Genomic DNA, 21,685 nt, shown 5'->3' with positions numbered 1-21,685 from the left:
TTCCAAACAATTTGAAGTCTATCTTTCAACAGTAAGGAAGATTATTCACAAGTAGAAAGATTCAAGCCAATCTTCCCAGGAGTGGACGTCCCAGCAAATTCACTCCAAGGTCAGACCGTGCAATGCTCAGAGAAATTGCAAAAAACCCAAAACCTACACCTCAGACTCTACAGGCCCCAGTTAACATTTTAAATGTATAAGTTCATGACAGTACAATTTAGAAAAAGACTGAACAAGTATGGTTTGTTTGAAAGGGTTGCCAGGAGAAAGCCTATTTTCTCTAAAAAATAACATGGCAGCACAACTTAGGTTTGCAAAGTTGCATCTGAACAAACCTCAAGACTTTTGTTCAGACCAAAGTGGAGTTGTTTGGCCTTATTGCACAACACCACGTTTGGCAAAAAACAAACACAGCATATCAGCAGTCATTGGTCAAGCACGGTGGTGGAGGGGAGATGATTTGAGCTTGTTTTGCTGCCAAAAGACCTGGGCACCTTGCAGTCTTTGAGTCAACCATTAACTCCTCTACCAAAGTATTCTAGAGTCAAACAGCAGCCATGCAACAGGACAATGATCACAAGAACACCAGCAAATCTATAACAGAATGGCTGAAAAAGAAAAGAATCAATGTGTTGCAACGGCCCAGTCAAAGTCCAGACCTCAACCCGATTGAAATGCTGTGGCGGACCCTTACGAGAGCTGTGGATAAACAAATGCCTGCAAACCTCAATGAACTAAAGCAACGTTGTGAAGAAGAGTGGGCACAAATTATTCCACAACCATGTGAGAGACTGATAAATTCATACAGAAAACGATTTAAGTTATTGCTGCTAAAGTTGGTTCTACAAGCAATTGAATCATAATATGTACTAGTTAGTCAAAAATGGCTTCTCCATTTTTGTTAAATAAACAATGACACAGTGTAATATTGCAAGTGTTGTTGTTCATTTGATGTTGTATTTACCTACTTCACGACCTGCTGATTCACCAGATGATTTTTTACTGATACGTAAAACCATGAAATTCAATAGGGTGTCCTTTATATATATGTTTTGTTTTTAACTGCTTTGGAAGAAGAGTTCTAAAAGTAGTTTGAGTAGTAAACCAAATGTTAAATTGACAGTACAATAAACTCCTATTCAAGTCTCTCTTGTCAAAAAATCTATATTTGATTCCTCAATATTTAATATGATATAAATATAATATTTGTAGAATATGCACTAAGTACTGTCAATAAAATAGTGAGTATTCAGCAAATGGTACTTTCTTTAATTCTTGCAAAAAAAGAAAGAAAAAGGCACAGCCTTTCAATCTGTAATTTCTTTAACCATTAATCGCTTTAGGGTTCAAAGCCAGAACCAAGACTCCACCTGTCAGTAAGAGATGATTTTGAGAATTGATCAGAATTAGTTCACCTCAGTCCAGATATTGACAGCACTGACACGCAGGCAGAAGGTCATTTACCAGATTAGTGTCACCTGCATTGATCAGACACACCGATAACTGGCACTTTGACTGATCACACAGTCAAAAAGAAAACAGATAGCCTATGATTTCTCACCCTCTCCTCGAATCTATTTTAAAACAGCAGCACAAGCTCCGTCTGGAGTTATCCAGCCTTGACATCTCATATGGACTTAAAGACACTTATAATCTTTCCAATCATAACTCTGCCTTTAAGGTAAGGTTAAGTCACTCAATGATTTTAAGTACAAAGCTCAGTAGTAAAGGTGCATAAGGCTTCCTCAAACGCTTGGAGACAGCTTTATGAATGTTCTGAAAGAAATGTAAGACTTGACAACACACGGGAGCAGCTCTTGTACTGCCTAGAGGCTGTCTGAGGTCCACGACGTGAAACAACACTGAAACAGTTGGGCGGCTGTCGGCCTCATTCTAACATTAAAGACTCTGATGAAAACCCATCTGTAAACCCCAGCTCATGCCATACACAAATGACTGCCAAAACCACTTCTTGACCAAATGAAAAACCTAAACCATAATAAGAATTATAATGATACTTAACAGCTCTAAGCATGTAAAGAAGCATTCTGTTTTCTCTTACATTTTTTATTTATTTAAGTAAAATATATATAGTGATTATATATATGAGTGCAGCGTTCAAGCCATGTTGTAATTACTGTAAATAAAACTCTGTATGCTTTCAAATCGCTCTTGTGGTAATTTGATGTCATACACCGAAAGATACTTTGATGCCATACACCGAATCTGCAGTGATCAGGTGGTACTGCGACCATGTGGTACAATTCGTAGTTCTCAGAAAATTATGCGTTTACACATAGTAATTACAAGATCAATAAGCACGTGGAGGCTTTTTACATTCAGAATCATTATGGATATTATGACATGGATACTGTATACACTCACTTGCCACTGTATTAGGTACACCTGTTCAGCTGCTCGTTAACGTAAATATCTAATCAGCCAATTACATGGAAGCAACTCAATGCATTTATGCATGTAGACATGCGCTGCGTCCGAAATCGAATGCCTACAATATATGAATAGTACACTAACAGAGAAGTTTGTCTGAATACATAGTATTCAAAAAACAGTAGGCAAAAAGTCCCCTGATGACCTACTTTGCCGTGAATAACATGAAAGCATGGATCCATGTATACATCTCATCAAGTTAGTGTTTTAAGCATTTTTACATTTATTCCAAAAATAATAACTAAAAGCAGTAACAATTTAAACAATATGGGCCCTATTTTAACGATCTGAAACGCAAGTGTCAAAGTGCAAAGCGCACGTAACTTTGTGGGCGGATCCCGGCGCTGTTGCTATTTTCCCGGCGGGATAAATTACTCTTGCGCCCGACGCAAATATAAAAGGGGTTGGTCTGAAGTAGCTTCATTATTCATAGGTGTGGTTTGGGCGTAACGTGAAATAAACCAATCAGAGCGTCCTCTCACATTCCCTTTAAGAGCCGGCGCGCTTGTTCCATGGCGGATCGCTATTATAACGGCGGATTTGCCGGCGCACGCCAGAAGCGGTTCACAGCCGAGGAGACCGACGTTCTCGTCAGGGCTGTAAAACACAGAGAAGTGACATTGGGGATGATGGGAGAAACCCACCCAAATTAGCTTCGGTTAAACAGGCGCATAATTTGGGTAGTAAATGTGTAGCCTAATCTAGATTTTTATTTTATTTGATCTAGATAGATCTTTTTCACATCTTCACGGACACAACAATGATTTCCCTCGTGTGTTAATATTTTTCCTTGTAATAATGTATGATTTGCACAAATGAAAACTGCTGCATCTGTTTATATTAGAGAATCAAAGTGGATGCGCGTTAACATTATGGCCAAGCACGCGCCCTTAAAATACCATATCACTAACGCGCAACGCGCCACTGTCTTTAGACTGTTTTTTTCCTGGTCAATGGCGCAATTGCTTTCTAAACCTGGAAAATAGCACCAGGGCAGTTTTGCGCCGGAACACGCCTCCTCTTTGCGCTGAACCGCCCCCGCGAGCGCAAGTTAATTCCCTAATTTACCGACGTGCGTCTGTGGAGGGAAAAGTCCGCTGTGCGCTGGTGCAAAATAGGAATGATACATGCGTCGGTGTACAAATTCAATTGCGCTGGGTGCAAGATAGGGCCCTATATGTTACTTGTGTGTTGATGTTCAGCTGTTCTTTTTAATAGTCAACTTATTTTCGGATCATCAGTCATCAAGCTCGGTAAACACTGTCTGTCACAGACACGAAGAATCTTTAATTTCACCAAGCTGATTTCTGATTAAAACCCCCACAGTCATCATGTTTTCAGGGATTTCCAAGCTTGATTTTGACGTGACAAAGCAGTGAAATCTAAGTGGCTGAGTTGTTTACTTACCGTACTTTATGTTGTTTAGTCTTCCCATTAATGCCAACATTTTGTTCATTCAGAATGACGCGTGGAACGCGCATGTAAACACGAGGAGGGATTTATCACATGAACCAATCATATCCAAATAAAGTGCGACGGATGTATTGCCTCCATTTATTCTCACTTACCCCCATCAAACCCACCGCACACTTTAGGGGGTCTATTCAAAAGTTAATGGGCTCAGGGGAAGCACAAGAGATGAGGCGTCCCACTGTAACTTTACCTGCTGGTGGCATTGTTGGACAGTGTATAAATACATTTTTAGTTATATAATATTTTTTCTTCTCATGTTTTAAGGATATTCAGATTTTTGTTTTTACTTGAAAACATGATGGCCTAATGAAATGTTGCCTCGTGTTTAAATACACCATATTTCAATTGACCACAAATCAGCTTTTGTAGATTTACACAATCATTTCTTCATACAGATGCACTAAACTATAAGAGGCCATTAACAATAGAGTAGAAGCTCTAAACCTCATTATCATCTAACATCGTCATGAAACAGGCACTCTTCTGTATAGCGGTAGATGGATTTAAGAGAGAGTAGCTGTAATTTTCACTGCTCAACCACCCAAACACAGCTGCCAGTCATCCTGTATCATAAAAAGTTAAATGGAAAAATGTGGGGTGTGTGTGTCTACCCTGCATTAGAACAGGCTGAGTGAGGAATGCCTGGAAAGCAGAAAGCACATGCCATGTGTGGGGAAACTGTAAATGGATCTCAGCTCCAGGTCCTTCCTGAATTATTAATATATGGGTGTTTATCGCTGGAAACTCACTCTCAAATATTTAATATCACAAAGGCATGCCAGTTGCTGTTGTGTTTCCCCTCTAACTTGCTCCTTCAGACTGACCAGTGTTATCATTGCCATTTCAGAGTTTAAATTTTAAGTTTAACCGTTATTTGAAAGTTTGAACATTACATTTTGGGAAAGAATTAAGCTCAGAGCACAGAGACCATCAGCGTGATACAGTGTTTTGTGGCCACCCGCAGTGAAATTGCATCCATGCACTCAATCATGTCAGCTAACTTGCAAGACTCATAATTTAGCGCTGTGCAACACTGGCCTGACACATCTCTAAGTGACAGCCAAAAAGCTGTACAAAGTAAAATCTGTGTGCACCGTCTCCCCCACTCAAAGAGCAATCAGTGCCAGCTTGCCCACGGGCACACGCCGACATCTGTGATGCAGATGACTCTTACTGGCGCTGCAAGGGTCAGTGCTCCAGTAAGTCAAACAGAGCTGTTAGTGTAACTAATGTGTTTCCTGCTGAAACGAACAGTGCACTGTAGCTGCTCACTTTTGGATGATGGTGTCTTATCTCGTGACTGTCTTAAGTGTCCTTAAACCCTATTTAGATGGGACTCGTTTGAGTTCTTTTGCATCAATTTAATCTTTCCTGAATAAAAGTATTAATTTCGTGCAAAAGCAAACAAACAAACAAAACCGTATCAATGATTGTTTGGAGGTCTCGAATTTCCATCAAATTTCAACAGATTGTATATTTATTTTATTGTTCTGGAAAATGTGTTGTGAAAAGCAAGGCAGGTAGTATGGACAAAGATCCACACACACACACATACACCCTCAGCACTTTACCTTTTACTATCATTATGCTCATGAATCACGTAATCACAAAATGACATACTTGAGTAGGCCACTTTTCTCATTTTTCAAACCAAAAGAAATCTGAATGCCTTTTTCTCTCTCTTACATAGGTAACAGATGTCCTACGTACTAAAGAACAATATAAAATGAATTTCACTTTTATCTTCTTGCAAGTTTCAAGGTTGTATAGTCTACCATCTTTTCAATAAAAAGCTCAGGACAATTGGGTCCATTCGGATTCGGAACAGCAAGCGTTATCTCTGGGAATAAGCTGTGAACGTGTCTTTTCATGGACCACTGTCTAATTGATACTGTTACATGATGGACATGACTGCTGAGAGCAGATTCACAGGCTTGTATTAGCATGTTCAATCAACTGCTATTACTTTTGGTTAATTGGTAGACCATTTTTTGAAGGTAAAAGAAGCTGTAATCTTTACCAGCCCTGGAAAAGATGAAGTGCCACATGTTTTCTGTCAACTCTGGGAGGAGGAGGGCAAGATGTTGTGAGATCCATCAAACACATCCCTAATTACACTACGCTCAGAAGAGATAAATGGCCTTATTGGGACAGACCACACAGCGGCAAACCTCTAATCTGCTGCATAGATTACAGTTCTTATTGATCAGCACATCATCCTGTCACCTCACCTGACTACCTGGCAGATGTTATTAGCATTTTAACGGCAGAAATGACTAAAGCATGTTTGATGGGACGGATAGAGAATGAGAATATCAACTAATCTCAGGGGTTCCAAAGTCCTATAAAACACTACAGTATGATGGTGCTAGTGTGTGGGTGCCGACAGTTGAAAATGTATTTATTATAAATCAATATATAAATATACTTATTAGGTTTGGGGTCAGTAAGACTATTTTGGAAAAACATATTCCATGAGGATGCATGTGGCCTAATGGTTAGAGAGTTTACACATTCAGTTCCTAAATAATTAAAATTGTCAATTTGCGTGGGAAACTCATACCGGAATATAAGTATACAGTATATTCTCACTTCACAACAAACATATTACACTTCTCAGAATTAAACAGAATCAAAACAAAATACAGAAATGTAAATCTCTGATAATTCAATAATAAAATCACTTTCCCCACACTTTATGGACATACGCAAGATATTTTTGCCACTGATTTACTTAAAATTTCACCAGCATCCAACTTTTGTTAAACATCACGTCTGGGTTTGATTTATGAATGAAGAAACATCCCTTCAGTTATAATGTAAACGTTACATAATGTAAAACTGAATAAATGTGTTGACATAAAAATGGTATCACTGTAAAAAAAAAAGAAGAAGAAAAGTTTTTGCTTTATATTTTTTTTAAGTACAATCACCTTGGATGTTTAATTCATTTCAACTTAAATTACATTAAACCGACTAAAAAATTAGTTGAATCTTAACTTCTTTTGATGAGTTAAAGCAATATAAAAGCATACATTGTCATATATTTTACAGTAATTAAACATATTTATTGCATCCATTGATATGTTAACAGCACTAGTAAGAACTTGGGAAAGGCATTGCTTTGCACTGCAAATAGTTGAAAACATTTAATTAATACTAAGACTTCAGCCAGAAAACAACTTAAAAAGTGTGAGATAATAGCAACTGGTTGAACGTTTCACAAGAATTTTGCAATTGATTTTCTCACATTTATCTACAATCGCTGATTTAGCCTTATATGTATCGATTCCAGTGGTGCTGGGTATGACGTTAGCTATAATTACACTGAGATTCCCCTGTTGATTAGCCAGAGGTCACAACGATTCTGGTCTGCTGTAAATTTAAGGGGGAAAAAGAAAAGAAAAAAAAGGGTGACCTTGGTCCTTATATTATATTGACACTGTGTTCTGTGGATTTCCGGCAGTGCTGGAGAGCTACAACGCTGAGGTCATAAACCAGCATAAAATTACAACCGCGACAACAGGATTCAATGAATTTGAGTAACGTGCTGCTGACACAAAGTTAAATGACTGACTTCCTCAATATGCTGCTTTAGAGATAGCCCTCAGCTGAACCGTGTTGACTGACACATGAGCTCTAATGCTGCAGAACTCCAGATGTGACATCACACCCCACTGCCATCAGCACTGCGAAGCTGGAGGTATGAAAATGTTAAGTAAAGTGAAAAATAAATAAAAGCATTTATAATAGAATGCAGTAAAACATTCGCAGCTGCCAGAGGAATTGCTTTATTTATGACTTTTTTCACTTCACACCCTGGTGTAATAGAGCTTCTGTCATCAGACTAAATGAACACGGGGGCTGCACACTGAACCTGAAGTGCTGTGAAAATAATGAACAAATTCTGTTTCTCAGAGGACTTTGCTAGTCTATTTGAATTCCTTTAAGGAAATGTGGAATTGCTACAGAGTCCAGAGATGGAAACTGCCACTCCTCGTTTGCCCGACGGAGTTGAACACTTAAGAGAAACTGGCAAGCAGAAACACCTGGAGCTGATATTCAGAGATTCTCACTGACAAGAACCCTTATTAGACTGCCCACAGCATGGGTTAGCTGCTGGAGAACTAAGGGTCTGGACATATAGAGAAGTTCACACAGGGAGGTTATTGCAGCACCAGGAGCTGAAACATTATTTAATTCCACTGAAACGGGACATTCTTTGACTTTGATAGAATGCTTTTGCCGTAGCCATTATAAAAGCGCTGTCTTTTTTTTATTCTGTTCCCTGGAGTCATTCCATACTGCTGTGCATCTGCGAGATCGACATCCTGGACAGTTCAAGTTGTTTGTTCGTTACATACTAAAAACCCCATGTCGGTTAATACGATGTTCTGCATAAGCTTGCACGTGCACTGTTAAAAATTATTTTTGCTTGTTTTCCAGTAAATATATGAAATAAAAAAATGACTTACTTGGGAAGGGAAAAACTAAACTGTTAAAGAAAGATAGTAGTGAACTAATGAGAAGTAGAATGGGAGCTACAGGCGCTGTCACTGTCAAAACAGAAGTCCAGGGGGTATTCAAGAAAGCAAGGTTAACTCTTGGTTGATTATCCCAAACCTTGCTTACTCGAGGTACAATATGCTGGTTCCAAAAACGCGTCCGGGAGTAAGTTCAGCCAACCCAGAGTATGTTCACCGTATGTGCAAAAACACATTTTATCAAACTAAGTGTTGTAGTATGACCAGTAGGAGACCACCGATGTGTAAACTGAATTTGGTGACACTACAGTGTAACATTGAAGTTAATGGCTATATTTGTAGTAACGCTTTTCTGGTTTTGTCTCTCAGCCGCCTGCTCATAGAGACCAATTTATATTACAAAGCTCGTTTTGAGGAACACTGGGTTGTAGCTCGTTGTCTACGCTACTATGATTGGAAGTAGATGTCATTTGTGTTTTGACAACATTTAGCTCATAAGTTATTGTTCTGGGAAGTTCGAATCTACGAATATAGTGCCAACTTTACTGAACTCTTTGAAACCTAGCACTGACCCCATTTCTTTATATTTGAGTCCAAGTTCGAAATGAACCGCTCCATTCTGAGCTGTCTGAAACACTGCCAGCGGGACATTAAACAGGAAGTGTTTGTCAGAGCTCACAACAGGTTTTGCGAAAGAACGCAAATATCTTTCCGGGGGAAAGCAAAAGGTTTGCGAGAGAACTCAACTCCCATCCCAAAATGTTTTCACCACCATGTCCCTTTAGGGGCTCTGTATTGTACGAAATGACCTGCAATATGGACCAGACTTAATAGCGATAGTCAAAAGTCCAGTGGTGTGAGTTTCTGAACTCTAGAGATGTGCTAATGCACTCAAGGCTGTAGCTGGATTTCAATCAGGCTGTGAACTGTATGACAGGTGTCTCTTAAGAGTGCTGCCAGGCTGTAAAAAGAGTTCAGTCCTGCCCTTGAATACCGAATAGAGGTATATAGATCACTACGCAGTGAGCTTTAACTGGGCAGTAAAATGGAGCACTCTGAACATCACGGTAGAGAAAAAAATGCCCTGTCTCATGGTCAGAGTGGAACAGTCTTTGATATTCATGCATCAATATGTTTATTCTTGGGAAATAAAGCAGGAACAGAGGAAATGCCTTGTCCTCCAGAGCCCAATTAACTCCGGTAAAAGGAAGTCAAAAAAGCTTGAATTGAAAACAACACGTGCCCAAAAATCCTTCATTGCTCTGCTCTGTCGGTCTCTTTCTTGGGTTTGGGAAGAGAGGTTAAACAATAGAGCACCTGAGCCACTTCACGGTTAATTTTACCAGACTTCTTATCAACATAATTATCAAAATCAAGAGCGCTATTTTGATGCTGTTAACGATGATTACTCGCTTCTTTGCTACACAAATTTGTTTTACCTATAAATACGGGGTAATTGAATTTCACATGGCAACATTGCATTCAAATGAGAGAGCTGCTCTTCTGAAAATGAGGTCAAACAAAATGTGTATAATAACACAGAGGCCCTTTATAGTCATCAAGTGTGAAATAATAAATTAACAAATGAAAAAATAATAAGATGCTCTTCCTCATCCCCAAAACACCTGACTGTGTCAAATTACTTCAATTAGCTCATCAATTAAGTTGCGGAGAAAGAGTATTTGACACTGGAGTTAACTTAAAATCACACATCTAATGAGTTTTCAACTGGAATCAAGAATTTATGAGGAAAAACCTCTGGTTCTAATTATGTCCAGTTTTAAACACCCCACACCTCTCAGACCCGTGTGTCAGGAACACTCTCCTCAGGAACATGACATAATAATAAAACATGCAAAAAAGCCCCCAATTAATTTAGCAGGGTTTAAAGATGGGCTATTAAGGTCTTACTTAGGCTTCATCAAGTTCACAATGCTGGATTTCTCATCTTTATGCCATTTCTCATAAATTACACAGTCAGGTTAAAATGGGTCACACTAGCTGATCTCCAAAGCATGCTGCTGAGAGAAACGCTTTCAGGCAGCTCTTTAGCCAAATATCAGCTAGTGTAATGCATCGATGAAAGAGTGTGACATTGACACGACATGGGTCGATGTGTCCGGCTGCTCTTAAAAGCCTTTTCTTTATTTGAAATTATCCAGAATTCTGTCCAGACACTAGATACTTTTTTAGCTTACAACTCTGCATTACTATCTTTTGTAAAATAAGTGCAATCTTTTTTTTTGCTGGGGATGATATTAGAATCCTTTTGATATGAATTTATTAATAGTAGTGCTGGCTAAAAAGCACTATTTCTGTTGCTTGTGCGTTATTCAACACCCTAAACCAATGTATTACCTTGTGGTGTGCAACCTGGCATGCATCCTTTGCAGTACGAACATGAACGATATCTCAAGTCATGCTGCTTGTTTATAAGATGTGCCATTAATTTTCTAAGCAATCAGACTTATGATTTTTGCCTGGTGGGTGATAAAAGGGACATGAAAATCACAAAAGATATACATAAAAAATGAACCTCACACATATCTAGCCTATTTTGCAACACAGAATTAAGCTATTTTCTGTGAATGTGAAAGACTTCTGATTCATTAGCTGCTGTAGGGAAATAACTAGAAGAATAACAATGTGCAGTAAATGGTACACATATTTGGGCTACAAACCAGTGTGTTTATATTTATGACAATACCTTAAAATTATGGTAAGAAATACCTGTTTAGAATATTAAGCAGCATAATAAGCTGTTTTGTGCAGCTAAAAGTAACTGGAAGCGAATGGCACCAGAAGCCAGACAAATTCAATTTACAAATGCCCACTCCTGCTCTTACATTAAAAATACCTTTGTAATACTTTTATTCAGCTGGAATGCATTAAATTGATATTCAATTTATCTTGTCAGGGTTAAGTTTAAAGGTGCGTTCACGGCACGCCGTGTCATAATTACTGCAATTACATGATTTCAACTTGTAAAAAGCGTTCACGTCCTCATAGAGCTCATAATTACAGTTTGTAAGATGGGAATTGTCTGAGAGGTCGTACCACGTGACTGCTGTACCACCTGACCACTGCACCACCTGACCACTGCACCACCTGACCACTGCAGATTAATTTAGGCCTTGATAGTGGTGCCATAGAAATGCATAGTTAGATTTAGGAAAGAGGAGCGCCTTCTGTGCATGCATCACTCAAAAAACAATATTATTTGTTTTGCCTCTTGTTCAGTTTAATTAAAATGAGCTAAAGTAACAAGATTTTTTTTTAACATTTTGTCATAAATTAATTAAACTGTGTTCAATCAACCTAATATATTTAAAACTGAAGTTTACTTAATAGATTCGTGTTAAAACTACATTAATCATTTTTGTTGACAACTTACTGGGCAGTGCGTCTCTAGTTCCCAGCATGCTTTGCAAGGGACTGCATTAGGAGAGTACATTTATGGATTAAAGTGTTATTTCAGTTTTTCAGTAAAGGTAAAAACTTTGTTAATGTTAGTGTTTAATTTTCAGTTATGTTGGACATTTCTGGAATGTTACAGGAGTTTCTGTAATGTTTTAGAATGTTGTGGTTACCATTATGCAGAAGAGTGGTGCCTGTGGATAGTCTCTCGGCACTCATGATCTATGCTAATGTCAGAAGAGACACCAACCTTTTCTTATTTGCTCATTACAGTATATGCATTGTGTATAATGATGAATTAATGTTTTGAATGATTTAAGTTTGACAAGCATTAAAAGTTATTTTAAAAATGTTTCAATTTAATTTAAAGGGCACCTATTATGACATTTAAAATGTTCCTAATGTTGTTGTGGGAGTCCCCAACAACAGTTTTACATGCATGCAATGACAAAAAACACTTTTGTTTTCGTATAATATGCATTTATTTTTACCTGATTTGCTCACCGACTCCCAAATGATTCGTTCAACGACTCGTTTTTCAAACCCCTCCTCAGCGCAACGCTAATCTGCGTTGATTGGTCAGATGACCCAGCAGTGTTTACAGAGATAATACTTATTTTTAACACGGAGTACAATGATGCTTTTATCAATTAAATTGTATTATAATAATGATTATAGTCCACTGCTTTATAGTTTGTAGTAAAAAACAAAAAATAAGATAAATAATTTAATGTTATGTTAGCGAGCATAGCCCAGAGTTCATATTGTAAAAGCACAATCAGTCTTTGTTTGCATTAGCCCGATGCATAAACATAACGTTTTTACAAAAAAAAAAATGCAGTTACGTTACAGTTATTACTCTATTCTTTAGACAACTCCGAAAACAACGACAAACACTTCACATATCTCAATACAATTGTCATTGAAGACCTAGAAGCTAAACGGTGCTTACACAACAAACAAAATAATTATTAAGCATGCTACATAAAATATAAAAGCAAAAATTATTAATAACACTTACAGGTTGTGATACGGAGGAGGAAGCTGATGCAAATACACTTGGAACTGAACCTTCCTTCAATATCAGCCAGCTCGCGAATCCAAGTTTGATTGCATTTAAAAAGCAATCGTCTTCAAAATGACGCGAACAAAGCACAAGGCTCGGACTATACTTCTGTGGTATAGTGAATTGTAGCCACTTAGTCTTCAAATGCTCCTCCTTGGGCAGATGAAAAAAGTTTGCTTTTGAGTCGCACTTCAGAACACAGCGTCTCGTCGCCCTAATGTTTTCCAGTTTTCCCTGGCCTTGGAGCGCAATAAGTGGGCGTATCGTATTCAAATAACTTGACAAGTTGACGTCATCTAGTCAGAGAAAAAGCTTCGGTCTTCTAACGATTCATAAAAATGACTCAGAGTCGACTCTCACTTTTGAAAGACAATAACTTTATATACGGTGCACTTTCATATTTCAAACTTTGCAGGATGTTTTTGTTCACTTAGATCTATGTTACACACTACATGAAAGGTAAATTTCAAAATTCCATAATAGGTGCCCTTTAAACTGTATTTGATCAAATTGAGTTGGACCATTTCATTGCATGAATTTGTCTTTTATGAGTTGGGGCTACACACATTTATTGGATGGAAATCCTGTCCTCAATTAAATTGAGTTTGTCCAATGAGTTATTTTTTTAGTGTATTAGACTGAGTTGTGTTCGCTAGTTTGTTCCCTTAGATACATATGTTCATCGGTTGTTCATTATTTCCCTCGTTACCTCTGTATATTTAAGTCCTTGGTTTCCTCTGTTCTCCTTGGATTTATTATTAAATTCTGTTTGCTTCTCTGAATCTCCTGTGTTGTGCGTATACAGTTAAATTTTACAGGTCTAGTGACAGACATATATAATATCACAAAAGAAAATTCAGTTCAATAATAGATAGACATATTAAGCAGTACAACTGTGATAAAATAATAATAACAATAATAATACCGTTGCCATCACTGGAATAAACTGAAATATATAAAATAAATATATAAACATTTCTTAAAATAAAATAGTTATTTTAAATTGTAGTAATATTTTACAATTGTACTGTCTTTACTATCTTTTTTCTTGTTGAGCATAAGAGACTTCATTCAAAAACTTGAAATAATATGATAAAATTCAAAACAAATTTTGACTGTATACCTTGAGAGTTGACGCAAGCGACAGTGTGAGTCCTGGTTCCATTTCCACAGTTCCCTTTGCTGGGCACACAAGCGCTCTCAAACAGCACCTGCCACAAAAAGCACACCGGATCCTCACAGGGCATTGACTCCAGGAGATGGGCACAGTTTTCTGTTCCAGATCCTTCCTCCAGCACCTCTCTCCTCCTCTGCTTGTAGCCTGTGAACAGAGCGAGAGACAGGTGGATTAGGGGTATTCTGAGGGAAAACTAGTGACAGTTTCTGGCCAGTGAGTTCTGAACTGAAATTCTAGCGGTGGCTAAATATGCCTGTAATAGAAACTCATTACAAAAAGCTTTCTGTCACAGCTTTTGTTAGCAGAAAAAATTCCTCCTCCTGCTCTGTAATTTGCCTGAATACACAATTTTCATTCACTCATTTGCGAAGCTATGAGCGATGACTGCAAACTGAGACGCCAGTCATGACTGCAATAACGCAGGAATATGAAGATTTAACACCTAAAAGTACTGGTTAAACATGAAGGCAAAACACTGTTCTCAAAAGGTCTGCTAGAAAGATCATCGTCGTCATCTTTTAATTTAAGCCTTTCAGGGGAAAAAAAAACACTAGGCTAGTTTTAATTAATATTTCATAAATTGCCATACGTTCTCAAAGCCAGCTCTGGACGACATCAATATGTATTACAGTACAGTGCTTAAGCAAGAAAAAAGATGAATCAGGCATTACTCCAAGCATAATTTATCAAACTAGATGATCTGATGGCTAACACGAGGGTGGAATGCTAGGTGTCTGGATAGCATCTGATCCTGTTTACGGTCTGTGATGAGTAGATACTAACCGCTCATATCTTTGCTCCTTGACTATGTGCATGCCAGTAGTGAGATTTGGTTCATCTCACACCCCAGCAGGGGGGCTTGACTCTGAAGTCCAGGGAAAATCATAGTGTCAGCCAAGCCTTTGAAATAATCAAAACACCCTACAGCTCTCAACATTGCTTTAACACAAAATCGACTCTATAAGACATGAGTGCATTGTGTGATGAGAGCTCTGTACATATCACATATATCATTTAGACCTTGAGGAAAACCAGTTTGCTTCACTTAACACAAAATAATTAAGCAGACATAACACTCTGTATCTGAGAACAGATGTATACCATATCATTCAGTAGGCTGAAAACTAATCTATATTCTTTATTCAAAACAAAGATATTTTGTGTAAGAAAACCAAACAACATGCCCTTTTCTCTCTGTAGACAGTCTGTTTATAGCTTTTCTAAACCACTAAACACACATTTGTTTCCACAGATAATAGGCCAATAGAAAACAATCCTGCAGGGGAATATTTTGTTTCCAACTGTTGCTGTATTCCAATCTGTAGCGCAGTGTTTTTGAGATATGGATTTCAAACATTGGTATACTATTCCCACATGTGTCTGCTACAAAATAACGTTTCAATTGTCACACTTTAGTTGAGGGTCCAGTTCTCACCATTAGCTAATTATTAACTAAAATTGTTGCTTCAATAAACTCCCAATTACTGCTTATTATAAATAGTTAGTAGGTAGTTGTTAGGTTTAGATATTGGGTAGGATTAAGGGATGGAGAATATGGTCATGCAGAATAAAACATTAGTTTGTGCTTCATGATTGTTAACAAACAGACAATTTCCAATTAATATGCATGCTAATAAGCAACAAGTTTAGTGAGAATTGGACCCCAAACTAAAGTGTTACCATTTAAATGTATCCCTAAATGTGTAAATAAATGTAAATTAAAAGGAGTTCTATTGTTACAATCTTCCCCAATACAGGCGAACTGGTTACATTTTGTTACAGGAACTTATTGCGGAAAATGAAATCCATTTGTTTAAAATATATGACGTTCTTATTATAATGTGTGTAATAATGTTTTAGATTACACTTTATTTTGGGTTGTCATAGTTACATTGTAGTACTGAGTAATATTAATTAACCACATGTACTTAATATGGAGTTGCGGCTAAGGTTTGGTTAGGGTTTGTTACTCTTAAGTATGCATAATTTACTGTTATTACGTAGTAAGTACAAAGTTTATGTGTAACTGTCACCTTAAAATAAAGTGTTTCCATGTTTCATTATTATTATAAGTTATAATTATAGTATGTATTATTATTATTAGACTGTACATAATATGGCATTTAATTTAACCTATACACTAAAATGTAAGTTTTGTTAATTGAAGACAAAACATGACAGGCTGAGGGTGCACCTCTGAGCCCCAAACACAGCATTCTTCTTCTGTAGATGACAACAGCTCAGTCCCAGGACACCCAAAGAACAAATTACAACTACACATCATTCCGAAACTACACCTGAGCACTGAGCAGTATAGTGGAGGACACACTCCTATGGAGAACATGCATGCAGACACGGTTCACACACAAACAGCCCTGTTTCTGGACCAAAAGGAACGCCTGGACGGCTGCTGGTCTCCTCTAAACTGTGAAAAACAATTTGGTGGAGACACATCCCTGCGATTATTAATAATTGAGAGGTTCACAGGAGCTATCGGCCTTATTCATAGGAAAGACTGGAGGGCTGCAGGCAACGTTTCACTTCCAATACTTCAGAACCTTATCAGTCCCACTTGCTCCCTCCTCACATTAATGCTGGATAGAATTTGCTACTTACAATCATTACCAAGCCTGTGTTCAATTCATTCCTCCACACCGCAAGATCACACAAAGAGGATAAAAATATGACTGTGGGCAATTGCAGATTTGCAATGCACTAGAAACGTTAATAAAACAAAACAAAAAAATCCACAAGGCTCCTCTGATGAAATCTATGTTTGTATATGTAGGGCAGAAGTTCATTTTTCTATTTCTGAAAGCTCTAGGCTCTGTATTTCTGCATTGTTCATCCAATATCAAAGATCAAACGTCACTCTCTGAAACAGCAGTAAGGTGATGAAGTGCTTGAGGACAGTAAATATACTCTTTTCGAACAAGGTCTAGTCTAAACAATGTATAAAGAGACACCCTATCAGACAATCCCATTGGGAAGACACATCACAACATCTCATAGACAGCAATCCGTTTAAATGGAAAGCAAATCTTTCTCAGATGGGTCTCCTGTGAGAAAAAGAATTGTGACACTTTAAAATAAGGATTCATTTGTTAACATCATTTAACTACATTAATTATGCTATTTTCAAACCTATGTTTAATGAAACACAATGTTTCATTAAAATCTCAACATTATTTTTCTTTACAATTTCTTAAATTAGGAAATCTTTCAATATACATGCATATGGATTGCTTTTTAACCTTCATTTTGTCTAAGCAAAGCAGGTGAATGATAAGAGTGCAGCACCGTTGGGATTATTCTTGCGATTGCCCAGAATGAGTCATTTCTGCTTGAAAGCCCCACATATATATATATATATGACTGATTCATGTGACATCAGTCTGCCCTCTGCTAAATTCTCTCATTATAGGGTAGTACTCCTCCAGCTCGCTTCAGTGACAGATGTTATCACCTCTCACCAGAAGTGGTGTCAGCTTTAGATACTGTTACCTCTGGGTTTAGTTCAGTGGAGAGGTGGTACAATCATCAATTTTATTCAATATTTATTAATAAGAGGGCAGGGTTTCTTTTAATTATTGATGACATTTCACTCCCATGTTGTCCTACCTTTTCGTCCATGTGTCTCCATGCAGTTGTCGTGGAGACAGGCCCCCCAGGAGGACCAGGATGAGAGCAGGCACAGCTGTGGGCACGGTATGGAGCAGGGCTGCACCGCAGATGGCAAATCTCCTGCACAGAGAAGCCCACTTACAGGCCTAGACACTGAAAAATGACAGAAAGACAAAGACGTACGGTATAGTGAGAAAGAATCCATTTGTCAGGCAATTTTTCTTGACAAAATATAATTCAGCTTGAGTATAATTTCTGATCTCTCATGCTGAGCAACAATTCCCAACCCGAAACAAAGAATAAAATCCATTTCAAAGCCTTTGTAAACCAATGTTAGTATTTAGTTTAGAGTCAAAATGTAAGGAAGTAGCGAAATAACAAGTTCTTCCATGTTGTGACGTATATCAGAGTGAAACGGATTATGGAAAAAAGAACAGAATGGACTTGGTTGTGTCCATCAGTTGTTGATTGAATGAAGGAATGAAGGAAATGAAGAATTGATTGTAAGAAAGGAGTGAGACTTAAAGGGACAGTTCGCCCAAAAATGAAAATGCTGTCATAATTTACTCGCCCTCATGTTGTTCCAAACCTGTATGAGGTTCTTTCATCTGTTGAACACAAAAGAAGATATTTTAAAGAATATGGGTAACCAAACAGTTGATGGTCCGCATTGACTTCCATAGTATTTGTTCGCCATACTATATAAGTCAATGGGGGCAAGAAACTGTTTGGTTACCCATATTCTTCATTTTTGGGTGAACTATCCCTTTAAGGATGGATCCGCGATTCCTCACCAAAGAAAGATCTGTCGTTTCCCCGGAAGAACATTGATATTTTGATAAAACATTGCAAGGTCAAAAAAATAAAAGTAAAAATGAAACGCATGCATGGTTGATTTGTTATAAAATCATTAATATGCAATTTAGTAAATCAAATTTCCATTTCATGCTGACAATTTGCAACACATTTAAATTTTGACATTTCATGTATTTTCGAGTGAAAACATATTCAAGGTGAACACTTTTATGGTGGGACATGATTGCATCCATCAATAATTGATTAGAATCGTGAAATGAGAGAGTTACGTACTAGAATGGAGCCAGACTGAATGTGAATTTGTTGAAACAATGCTTAAATAACTATTTAGGTATGGATTCATATTATCCAATAGCCTGCATGGTCTAAAAACATCAGCAGAAAAGTAAAGCTGTTTCAGAGGACGAGCAAATGAATACAATTTGTTTTTGTTCTAGAATAACATGCACTGAACAAATCGTTCCAATAAGACCAGGACATAGAGTAAGAAAGTAAGATTTTGCATTGACTTTGTATTGCATTGATTCTCAATGTGACAAGTGTTCAAAAGTTTGGGCAAAACTTTTGAAAGTCTCACACTTTGACTGTGTTCTGTTAACATTAGTGTGAGTTTTCTGGGTCAGGTGGAAAGCAAACATCACTGTTGATTTTCATTGATCTATATCCCCAAACAACATTGATTGAAAGGAGTCATCTTCATCTGTATGCCTTTCTCAGCTCAGCATGTCTCAAATCCATCCAAACACTGCTTTCATCTGGCTAGTGCAGCTCCTCTAAATTAATTTCAGAACAAGGTGACTCCCTTTAAATACCTCTAATCTTAGAAACAAGTTTTTTTTTTTTTTAAAGGTATGGTTACTCACGGCTAATGAAAAATGACTAACCAAAGGACCTTTCAATCTGGATTTCTTAAAACAAAATGAATGAGGCTTTGCAATGTGAAGGACTGACCAGTAGGAATTCAGTTAACATACTCCAAGTTATGGGCTGCGTCTGAAATCGCATACTCTCTTGAGTGGGTACTTATTTTGAATAAGTAATTACTTCACGGCCGCTAAAAAAGTATGTTCTATATAGTATGATTGTGTGTGGTATGAAAGTAATTCGAACATACTATGATTGTTAATGTTGTCATTATGACGTCCAGTTACGATGCTTTACTGCAATTCATAAATCCTCTCCCGTGGCCTTATGGGATAGTAAAGTGTCCATCGTATGCACACAGAATCTCGCCGGGAGAAGTAGGTCATCTGGGTACTGTAAATATTCTGACATATTTCTTTTGTCACATACAGTACTGTTTCTCACCTACTATATAGTAGGGAAGTATGCGATTCCGGATGCAGCCATAGACTCATTTTGAATATTGATGATTAGTACTTAAGGTGACTTGGTTATAGTACACTACCGTTCAAAAGTTTGGGAATTTTTAATGTTCTAATCTCAAGCTCACCAAAGCTGCATTTATTTTATCAAAAATACATTTAATAATAAAAAAATTCAAATAACAGTTTACTGTTTTAATATGTTTAATCTGAAATGTGATTGCAAAACTGCAAAATGTTCAACATCATTACTCCAGACTTCAGTGTCACATGATCCTTCAGAAATCACTATAATACTGATTTGATACACAAGAAATATTATTTCATTATTATTATAAAGCTGATGTTGTGCTGCTTAAAAAAAATGTGGAAAAGGTGATATTTATTATAGATTTATTTTCAGGATTTTTTCGATAAATAGAAAGATTTATACTGTACAATTATTCTGTATGCATCCATGCTGTATAAAAGTATTCATTTCTGACCCCACACTTTTGAACAGTAGTGTATACTATATAACCTATGATAAAATCAACACGTGCAGCTGAAAAGATGCACAGAAACATACATTGTTGTATAGCCATACCGCTGTACTCACTGTCAGACAGACACTGAACCTTACCCTCTTTTCTGTGATGAGGGGTGGAGTTGTCTGGGACCTGGACGCAGTACAGCTGCCTGGTCTGAATCCCTCCACCACAGAGAACACTAACATTGTTAAGCCTTCTGTCCTGCTGGCTGAGGAGAGGGGCCACTTGACAGTCCCCCCAATCTGTGCTCTTCCACACATACCTGGAGAACAAAAGCACGCACCCGCTGTGGTGAAACACACTTCTTTTGTTTTGGACCTATAGTCTCATTACGTTGTGCTGGGCTCCTCTCAAAAGTTGCATTGGATAAATGAACACAGAGAGCTGCCTGCCGCTGAAAGATACTAATAGGCTTAGCGTCCTGTTTTCCGGTAGGAAACCATCTACTAATGAAAACGCATTGACTACGCAAAGTGTTATGATGCATAAAGCAGCAGTTTTTAATGAAATAACAGTCTGCTGCTATTGATCAAAAACCTAATCTCATTAATTAGCTTCTTCCAATCTTTGCAATGCTCGGATGCAACAGGGGTTCAGTAAATAAATACTTGAACACAACACATGAAAAATCATTTAGTACAATTTTTTTTTTTTTTTTACACTTTCACATTCAGTAGAAATGAATTATTATTGGGAGGCTAAAATACAAACCTAGGGCAGTTTGGAAGTAAATCTCCGATGATGTTGCAGGCTTCCTTTTCTTCAAGAGCAGCGCATTCTTTGCCTAGTCCAATAGGGGTTTGCGTTATGCTTCGAGTCCTGACCCGGAAACCAGGCGACATGTCTGATGCCCTGCATGTCTTTGAACAAGGGCTCCAAACGGACCAATCAGAGGTCTCGCAGTCTCTGGGCATAATGCACGACTGGAATGTTCCAGGCCCGTTGTCAAGGGTACAAAGACTATGAGCAAGAAAACAAATAAATTAAGAATGAGAAGCACAGGGAAAATATATTCAAACATTTCAATGCTGCCAAAAAGAACAGAAGAAAGTCTCTGCCATTTAGAGTTAAAAGAACATAGAGAGAATATGGTTTATAAAGTGAGATAACAGCCATCAATTGTTCCTCTATTCTTGCTAATTGATAGGGCATAATGAAAAACCTTTATGCATTTTGTAGTTATGAATTTGTGATTCAGTTTAAACAAACTCACAGAACAACAGATTAAGAACATATAGCAACAATTTTCAGCCAACTTTTCAGTGCATAATTTGCATAATTAATAATACAACATATGTGGCAAGTGAATTTATCATTTTTCA

The 21,685-nt window shown here is 37.6% G+C and overlaps 1 protein-coding gene across 12 annotated transcripts in view; it reads right to left on the bottom strand.

Moving 5' to 3' along the window:
• The window catches only part of thsd7ba (thrombospondin, type I, domain containing 7Ba), a 305,630-nt gene that overhangs the window by 104,113 nt on the left and 179,832 nt on the right, over nt 1-21,685 (bottom strand). For all 12 annotated transcript variants that reach the window (XR_013798191.1, XR_013798192.1, XR_013798193.1 and 9 more), the window contains 4 exons: nt 21,075-21,323; nt 20,456-20,625; nt 17,690-17,845; nt 14,015-14,212 (listed from right to left, as the gene is read on the bottom strand). Coding sequence is in view for 8 of the 12 variants with exons in the window: in XM_079617501.1 (XP_079473627.1) it covers nt 14,015-14,212; nt 17,690-17,845; nt 20,456-20,625; nt 21,075-21,323 (773 nt within the window). In the remaining 4 variants the exon portion in view is untranslated. The remainder of the gene's footprint in view (nt 1-14,014; nt 14,213-17,689; nt 17,846-20,455; nt 20,626-21,074; nt 21,324-21,685) is intronic.

The sequence above is a fragment of the Phoxinus phoxinus genome (assembly GCF_949152265.1).
Source record: "Phoxinus phoxinus genome assembly, chromosome: 7".
Classification (NCBI taxonomy): Eukaryota; Metazoa; Chordata; class Actinopteri; order Cypriniformes; family Leuciscidae; genus Phoxinus; species Phoxinus phoxinus.
This window is presented reverse-complemented; position numbering and strand designations above follow the sequence as displayed.